Here is a 10,232-nt window from a genome sequence, read left to right as displayed (position 1 = left end):
TTTTGGCGCTACTGGACACCGAATCGTATACGTGTAATTTCCTTCCGTCAATGTTATTGAGTTTGAAACGTTATCTTCAATATTTCCTTTCGAAATTACACTAGCTAAGGCATCCTTGTACGTCTCTATTGATTCTGTTCGCTGCTATACATTCATATATATTTATATTAAAAATGAATGTGTGGTGTGTGTGTGTGTGTGTGTGTGTGTGTGTAATATTTAAAAAAATAATACAATACAAATTATTACCTTTCCAGCCTTAGACATTTTAACTTTTGGTTCAGTATCATTTTTTTCTTTTTTTATTCTGCATTTTTATCGGTTTTAAATAAGATGATAGTGTTGATAGCATACTACTTTCATTCTATTATTTAATAATAATATATTAATATCATACACACCAGGGTTTGAAGTACTGGCCCCAACCCATTAAAACCCACCGGGTTTTAATGGGTTGGGCCCAGTAAAAAAACCCAGAAAAAAAACCAAAAAATTACAAACTTCAAACTGCATATTTTTTTTATTACATTTTAACAAGTAACAATAAATAATAAAAATTAAGTAATATAATAAAATAAATAAGTTATAACTTTTTAATAAACAAAATACAAATTAACTGTATAATATTATATAGGTAAGTAGTTTTTTTATTACTTTTTAGTAACAAATAACAATATACAATACAAATTAAATAATAATAATAAAATAAATAAGTAATAACTTTTTAATAAACAAAATACAAATTAACTGTATAATATTATATAGGTAAGTAGTTTTTTATTACTTTTTAGTAACAAATAACAATATACAATACAAATTAAATAATAATAATAAAATAATAAGTAATAATTTTTAATGTTTACTGGTGAATGATAACAAACAAAAAACAAATAACAAATTAACTGTATAATATTATATAGGTACTAGGTAGGTATACCAACATTTTTTATATTACTTTATAAGTTTCTTAAATTTTATAGTTTATAGTTATAATTTATAAGTATTAATTAGTAAGTTATTTAATTTTAAATAAGCAATAGGTATATTTTTAGTTTTAATGTTTAGTCTTTAGTATAATTTATTTGGTTTTGACTTTTGGTACAACTTAAGCTGCGATAAACTTTAACAAGTTTTTGTGCTTTCTCTGCACCTAAACGATTTCTTAAATCACTCCATACAAGTCCATATGTAGAAAATATTCTTTCGATTGAAGCAGATGAAGCTTTGCAAGAATGTAAAGAGATCAAAAACTTGCAAAAGTCATTAGGAACATTATCAATTTTATCACATTTTTTTTCCATTATACGCCACCATTGTATAGTTTTAAATTCGTTTAAAATGCTTGAGTTGGACATAGTTTTAGGAAAATAGGATTCATCTTGAATTTTAAAAGCCATAACTGCAGGTAAGAAATGGGGATACATTGAAATTATCCAATCTTCTGCAACAGATTCTTCTTCTGGCGTTAATTCATTTTGAAAAATATATTGAGGGTCCAGCATATATGCAAGAAGATGACATGGTTCAATTGCTTGTTTATATCTTTTTATAAAACAGTCTTTGTAAGGTAGTAAATTTTCATTTAATAACAATTTTTTCCATATATCTACCGAATCGGATATAGATGTGCTGTCACTTTGGAATCTGTCCAATGCATTTGAAACAGTTATAAGTTGGTCTTGTAAGTTGAGTGCTTCTTTATAAATTCCAACGTTATTTAATATTTTTTGAATGTTATTATCAAAATCATCATTGTCAGTAGAAATTTGACGGTATAAATGGTAATTTGAAACAAATGTTCTAACACATGCAGAATGAGAACTCCATCTCGTTTCATTTGGAATTTGTGGCATGAGCCCATTCTTTTCTCTGAGCCACCCATGTGCCTGATGCACATTTCTGAAATATTTTTGTACTTCTACAATATGTTTCATAACCGTCTTTGGAGTTACTTCTTTTTCAATCAAATTCACATAATGTGCAGAGCAACCATAAACAACTAAACCTGGACATTTTTCATGAAGTAATTGTTTCATCCTTTTCATTTTATTCTCATTGTCTGTAACTATAGCGAATACATCTTTTTTTAATTCTTCTTTACATTTCTTTATCATTTTTATCACATGTTCTGCACAAAATGCTGCTGTTTTTTTCATTGAACTAGTATCCAAAGCATCATAAAGGAAACAGTTAATTCCTGTGTGTAAGCTAGTAGCAAGTATCGGATCATTTTTTACATTAGACCATCCATCTAAAATAAGTGTTAAAGAACAATTTTGCAATTGGGATATTAATTCTTCGTTCACTTTAATACATGCAGCATCTAGAAGTTTTCCACTTATTTGATATGGCGATGGTGGAGTATAACCTGGGCGTAAAGCTGTAATCATTGTCTTAAAGTGCTGATTATCAGCAGCATTAAATGGCAAATTTGAAGAAAAAAAGAAATTACCTACTAATAAATCTAATTTTTCTTTTTGACTTTGAGTGGTTTTTATTGTAAAATCAGTCACTGATGTCTGTAGTTTTCTCTTACTGGATATAGGTATAGGAGTACTTGTTCTTGTTGATCCTGAAATGTTTGCAAACAATGACGTTGGTGATTACGATAGTCCTACAACTCCTACTTCTGAAATATCTGTCAAGGAAACAGAACTTAAACTACTTAAAGAACTTGTTGGTCTATCTCTAGGGCTATTAACAAATACAAAATCATCATCAACAGTTTCATCATCATTATGAATTGAATTGTATGTTTGTCTTTCAGCTGATTAAAAATTAAAAAAAAAAAAATAGTAAATACTTATGAGTTTTAAAAAATAACAATGTATTAAATAAGTAATAACAGGTTGGTAGTAGGTACTTACTTCGGATTTGGTTCTGTGGATATTGCAGACATTTATTTAAATGCCCACGAATTCTTTCAATTTTAGCACTGATTAACTCATTACAATGTTTACATTTGCATTTTGAGTCATTGTCAATTTTTAAAACTTCCGACCACTCTAATGCAATTTTACGTCCTTTTGACATGACGAATCAAGTGAACAATGAGAAAATGTAATAAAACGAAACTACAATAGTACAATTGGTCAATGACTATCATTGACTAATGTAAAAACTAAAAAATTATCCTATACTTGCTACTAGCTTACACACAGACACAGTTCAATGACTCAATTTATGATTGAAAACAAAGAAGTAAGAACACTTTATAATTTATTGAAAAACTGTAACTTGTAAGACAATCTGACAATTTGAGTCAATAATCAAAAATCGAAAGTAAAAAGTGAAAATAATTTAATAATATTATTATCACTTATCAATTATCAGTTATAACGGAATTAATTCAATTTTGTTGAGGGCCGTTCTATCTTCTATGGCAAGTGATAACAACTAATTTTTACATTTTACTCCACCAGTAGAGAGTGACCAACCGTTGAATGAATATGGGAATATTATAATACATTATTATATAAAATTAATTTTGTATTTATCAAAACTATTTAAAATGGTACATATTTTATGTTTTATGGGTTAGGTTTGTAGGGAACTTCCCTTTAAAAAAGTGTCAGGAAACGGCATTAATTTGAAAATATATAAAACCCATTAAAACCCATTTAAACCCATTAAAACCCAGTTAAACCCAACCGGGTCGGGTTTTTTTAAAAAACCCGTAGATTTTTTAAACCCTGATACACACACATACATAAACAAATAGGTATAGGACATAGGTACTTACATCATCATTTGAAGAGCTTTCGCCTGCAGATACATTAGTATAGTACGACAAATTATTTTATATATATAAATATTTTTTTTTTAATATACCTTAAATAAAAATGATAAAAGTTTCGGGTTCGACAGATCAGGTAAGTAATTCTCCCTTCCACACGTTATTTGATTTGATTTCACGTTCACTTCAATTTTTTTTAATGTAATCAGTTTAGTATATAACCACACATGTACAAGTAATACACTTAGTTTATAATATGTGTTGTAACGATCATATATGTGTAAATAACATCTGTGTTTCACGTTTATTTAAGTTATTACATTTATTTCTATTCGTTTTTTAAAAATTATCATCAGAAATCGTCTATATCAAAAAGATCACGTCGTCATACAATATGATTCCATCAATTGTTGTCGCAAAATCAATATTCAGTATTAGACCTTTTAACAAGAAAAGTGTAACGGTTGGATTTTTGGTTAATAAAACGATTTCTGTTATTGTAATACTAGAATGTAATGTTACTAAAAAATTGTTACCTTCGATTTACATCAGTGGTGTACACTAATGTGTGATAGCAATTATAGTTCAATAACCAATAATCTACATACTAATTGTAAACGTGTGAAAATAACTGATAACATAATATATTATTCAGTCAATTTAAATCAGTTAACTATTTAATTGCATGTTAGTGATCATTTTATTACCTTATCAATTATCATATACTGATTTACATCGTTTAAAACAATTACAACAATGTATCGATTCACATATTGTAGAAAAGCAGAAAAAGTTGGTTTCATATCAGTCAAGTAGGTACTTACATCATCATTTGAAGAGCTTTCGCCTGCAGATACATTAGTATAGTACGACATATTATTTTATATATATATATATATATATATATATATATATATTTTTTAAATATACCTTAAATAAAAATGATAATCAGTATAAGTTTAATTTTTAATTTAACAGATTGTTTAAAAAAACATTTACCTGATCAAATTGTGTTACTTGGTTTGTTATCGACTTGTAGCAAACGGATATATTACGGTATGAAACGACGAAACATAAAATGTATAGACAATGTTGAGATTTAACACTAACTATAATCAATGTCTACTGATCACTTATATACAGATTTGTAAGGTTGTGGTATCATATTTTGTGATCATAGTTTTATCTAATCTATAAAATAACTGTGGTAGCGTTGTAATATGGCGTGATCATAGTTTTACCTATTCTAAAAAAAATAACTGTAGTCAAAGTTTAATATAGCGTGATCATATTTTTACCTAATTTATAAAAATATCTGTGATCAAAGTGTAATATCACACCATTGGATCAGACTATAAATCTGGTTCATGATCATTCAATATTATAGACTTATAGTCATTTACAAAGTTCTCTTGAGTTGGTTATAGTCTAGTATCCTCAGCCTTTCAGTACTTGTGTAAGTCGCCGACATTATTACAACACTATCATCAAGCAAGGTTTTTTATATTAGTTAAGTCTTATTAATAATTAATCTAAATTAAATACAATATTAATTTGAAGAAACAGTTTATTGGGAATCGACACCGCGCGCGATAGATTAAAAATGGCGCACGGAACTGGGCATGTAGTCTGGCGGCGCAACAAGCTCTAATGTAGCGGACCCGTGGTCGCACAAGCCACAAAGCACAATACAGAGTATTGACTGTCTCAAACCTCAATATATCATACAATTAATATCGTACTATAAAAGTATATATATAAAAAAAAAATTAGTATGATTGTATTTAATATTAACAAATAATATTATTAGATCCCTTTACATTTTGGTAAAATGGTAAACCATCATGTGTTTTGCATTATTTTGACGTCATTATGACACCATGCATTTATTCCAATTGAAAATAGGTCTTATCAATGAAGCATAATGCAAATTTAGTATAAAATAGTTAAAAATAAACTGTTATCATCATAGAAATATGAGTTATGAATATTATTCTATTAAAGATATTATTATCCTATTTATTATTCTGCAAGTCTAGTCTAGTCTAGTCTATGTTTATCATAGATTAGTTGGTTGTTTTCATTAAAAACCTTTGTCGATACTAAATTTTTAAATACCTATGCTTAAAAGCAAAATGTACACAATTTGTCTATCAGAGATTTATAGGTTTTGTAACGCTACTCCGACCACCAGAAATATGGTGGAAGGAGAAAATGTATTAAGCAGCGGACACATTATTAATTGTGGATACGTTAATAAAAACGAAAAGAGTATTGATATTTTTGCGACATGTCTACAAACATCTTCAATTAGGGATAAACCACACGAAATAAATGGTAATCTACATTTTAAAAGTTCTTGGGAAATAATCGAACTGAATTGTACATGTAAAGCTGGAGCTAGTCAAAGATGTAAGCATGTTGTTGGTGTATTGCTTCACATTTTCAGGTCAGTACCTATTTAATAATTTATAAATCAAAATTAAATTATTATTTTTAGTAATATAAGTATTTCTGTAGATATTTTATTATGGTTTTTTTGTTCAATTAGATGTGGAATAAATGCACTAGAACCCATTTCCCAAACAGACCGTCAGTGCATTTGGAGTGAACAAAAGTCTATTCTGCAAAAGTTTACACCAAAACCATTGAAGGATCACCCAATTTTTTATCAGAAATTAAGTATTTCAAATTCATCTATGCCTGAGGAAGTAGAAAAACGTATAACACAGTTACTTTTGGAAAAAAATAAAAATTCAGCAATTTCAAAGCATAGGTAAATCATATTTAAAATATGTTAATCAACAATACTTACTATATTATTAACTCAACCATTACAATATAACATACATTTATTGCTTTTTGTATAATAAAATAATAGCTTTAAAAAAATATGACAAAATTGACACATGTATAACATTTGTAAAGGTACCAATTTATTTATTTATTTATTTCAGAACTGGAAGACAGTTAACTATGAACAACGAGATAAGTATAAGTAAAGAAAAAGAAGAATTTTACCATTTTTTAAATTTAATTACAACTAGAAGAGAAGAATATTCAATAAAAATAAACTACATCTTTGCCCCATTAAGAGAATGTTGCCAACAAAATTATGATATATTGATGAGTGCTAATATAGGTCAAATATGTTTTGAAAGTAAAAAATCTAGATATATATGGGAAAAAGAGCGCAAACTTAGAATCACTGGGTCACGTTGTTATTCTTTATATACATATACAACAAATAAAAAACCGAATTGGGTAACCAAAGCACAAAAGTATTTCAACATCATAAATTTTTCTAACAAATATGTAAGATATGGCATTGCAAATGAACCTATCGCAAGACAATTATACGTTGATACAAATCCTAATTGTACAATATTTGAACCAGGACTGCTTGTAAGTCATGAAAATCCTTGGACAGGTTACTCTGCAGATGGTATTGTATTTGAGTCTGGTAAACCTAACAAGCTTTTGGAAATTAAATGTCCTTTTATGGGTAAAAATTTTGGAATTAAAAAACTGTTGAAAACCTGTAAATATTTAGAAAAAAAAAATGGTACATATTGTTTGAAAAATCGACATGCTTATTATGGACAAATACAGCTAGGAATGCATTTATTCAACTTATCATCAACTGATTTTTGTATTTACTCTTCTTTTAATAACAGTATGTATGTAATAAATGTCAAAAAAAATAATAATTTTATTTTTGAAATACTAAATATTTTAAAAAAAGTGTATTTTGACTATATGTTACATGTAAATTGTTTAGAAAATATATAAACAAAAAAGTTCATAAAGTATTAAAATATATTTATTACTACTTCAAAGTCACAAAAAAAATACATTTTACATTACCTTAATATTATAAAAATAAATATACAAAATATAATAAATAATTTAATTTTTTATTGTCCAAGTTATACAATTTTATGCTCATTGAATTACTAGTTAAAAAAAAAAAAAGATATAAAGTTGAATGACATTCTTATGACATTTCAACAGAAAAGTCTAAATTACTATTGTCACTAACAAATTTATCATCTGCCAGAATAGGTTGGCTCAAATTTACAATAGCAGATACAATTAAGAAAATAGCATCAAGTTTAGATATTAAACTACTGGGGAATTTTTGAAACACACTAAAAACTTTCATTCTCTGATTTACTCTTTCAATATGTACCCTGGCACTTGCAATTGTAACATTTAAAAGGGCCTAGTCTTTGCTTAATTGTGTTTTACCTTTTAAGAACGGTGGTCGGTATAATTTTATATGTCGTTGGGCACATACATTATCAATCAAAAATCCCTTGTCTGCCATTATTGCATCCCCAGCTTCTAATTTATCAATAAGTTTACTATTTTCGAATATAAATTTATCTGATGCACGACCACCATAAGCAGGAGTGATAAAGGATAAAATTCCTCCAGGAGTAATCCCAGTCATAAATTTAGCAGTATATGTTGATTTATACTGAGAATATGTTATAATGGAACTAGATAAATGTTTAGGTTTCATCAACGGTATTTCTATACAATCAACAATTATCCTAGTATCAGAATAATGTTTAAAACATAAAGGCATATTAGAATTCATTTCATTTCTAGAGGGCCATGGAATCATGGATTTTAGTATAATAGATAACATATCAATTGTATTAAATATAATTCGTTTACAATTGGTACAGTTAAAAAGTATTGCAAGTACAGAATAAGACATGTTTTGTTTGAGCTTCATAAGTGTCATAACAACTCTTTTTTCCAAAGAAAAAGTTTGGAGTTTACGGTAAGGTACTAGTTGACTTAATTGTAAACATTCAATTATACTATTAAGAAGTTCATATGAATGAATCCCAGTTAATGTACTTAATTTTTTATCATTATCTATAAATGATAATAATAATGGAATTTTAAAATCACCAGTTGTTACCTGTATTGATACATCATTTGTTTCTGGTTGAAAAGTACTAGCTTTTAAAGTGTCATATATATTAAAACCATCATCATCATTGACATTATCTATTTTTACTTTACTTTCTTCAGATGAAAAATCAATTCTTTTAACAACTTGAGTTGCCCTTTTTATAGTTCTTCTTTTCCTTGCTTCAGCTTGTGCCGATTTTGTAAAACAAATTTGTTTTAAAATAGTTGATTTGGGTAAATTGCAAGTGGGAACTGCAATTTTTTTCAAATATCGTTTAGTCGAATGAGTATCTATAAAAACATAAATATGTGAAATATAGGTGCATTCATAAAAAATAATATATTAAATAAATATAGTTTTGATGAGTTATGAACATTTTAAAATAACAATGTAGGTACCTGGTAAAAAATAATCATCACGTTTGAAATGCAATGAACAAACTACCATGTGTTTGGAAACTTTTTTCCCAATTCGAAGTGCATTTATCCATTTTGTACGTCGATTTTTTTCATTTTCGCTAGGAAAAGTGTGGAATCTTAAATCAGGATTGCGTCTAGATCTTGAATTACAACCAAAAACTGAGCAAAATTGATTCGATTTATTTGGTCGTGGTGAAAATATAGCACCTTGCCCGTCACTTTCGCGATCGATTTCCATACTTTTTTAATTCGATAAGTTTTAATTACAATATACACAGTAAATAATTGTATAAATAAAGTCAAGTAGTGGAACTTAATAATTTAATATTGTTATACTTATCACTTAACACTAAACTCAAGAACTTTGATTTCATAAAGATAATCGAATGTGTTAAACGGTTAAACCGATTAAGTAAACAACCATGCCCAGTTGCATTAGTTAAAATTTATACCACCAGAGTGCATGTCAGACCTTGGCGATTCCCAATAGTCCGCGACATGAAAAGTGGCCGATAACCGTCGCGAACCTAGCGGCTGTTTCACCCTAGTGGTTCACAATCCCCACCACAGTACATTTTACAGCTGCCCTCCAGGCATTCCAGAAGATCCGCTAAGGGCACACAAAAAAAAACCAGTATACTATAATGTATGGAATATATGTAGGAATGGAATAGACAAAAGGTACGCGCTGGCGCGCGCCGGGTAGTAGATGTTCTAGGTTGAGAACCAATGACTAACAGGTTGGGAAGCCGCAACGGGTCGCGGCACACATCGGCCACTTTTCATGTCGCGGACTATAGTTCTTAAGGGGATTGGTGACGGTGATTGCCTGTCTTTGTCTAACACATGCGCAACATAAGAATTCAGACGTGTTTTTTGTCCAACGTACCGATTGATACAGTAAAGCGATAAGAATTCTGAAAACAGATTTGAATTCTTCGTCAAGTCTACTTGAGAACGGTCAGTCCACATTTTTTTATATTAAAATATAACTTTTTAAATAATTGAAATATAACAATTTTTTAATTACTCGTTTGTAATACAATAATTTTAAGATTTTTGCAGATAATATTAAAAATGTAGACTGGCCGTTCTCAAGTAGACTTGACAACGAATTCAAATCTGTTTTCAGAATTCTTATCGC

General features: G+C 28.4%; 1 protein-coding gene across 1 annotated transcript; it reads right to left on the bottom strand.

The window, feature by feature from the left end:
* Window positions 1-7,961: 7,961 nt before the first annotated feature.
* Window positions 7,962-9,326, bottom strand: LOC114126003 (uncharacterized). Its single transcript, XM_050209126.1, has 4 exons — window positions 9,068-9,326; window positions 8,775-8,959; window positions 8,676-8,716; window positions 7,962-8,547 (listed from the first exon to the last, which is right to left on the bottom strand). The coding sequence occupies exons 1-4, from the start codon at window positions 9,324-9,326 to the stop codon at window positions 7,962-7,964; spliced, it is 1,071 nt and encodes a 356-aa protein (XP_050065083.1).
* Window positions 9,327-10,232: the final 906 nt, after the last annotated feature.

This window comes from Aphis gossypii, unplaced genomic scaffold (genome assembly GCF_020184175.1).
Source record: "Aphis gossypii isolate Hap1 unplaced genomic scaffold, ASM2018417v2 Contig00401, whole genome shotgun sequence".
In the NCBI taxonomy this organism is placed as follows: Eukaryota; Metazoa; Arthropoda; class Insecta; order Hemiptera; family Aphididae; genus Aphis; species Aphis gossypii.
This window is presented reverse-complemented; position numbering and strand designations above follow the sequence as displayed.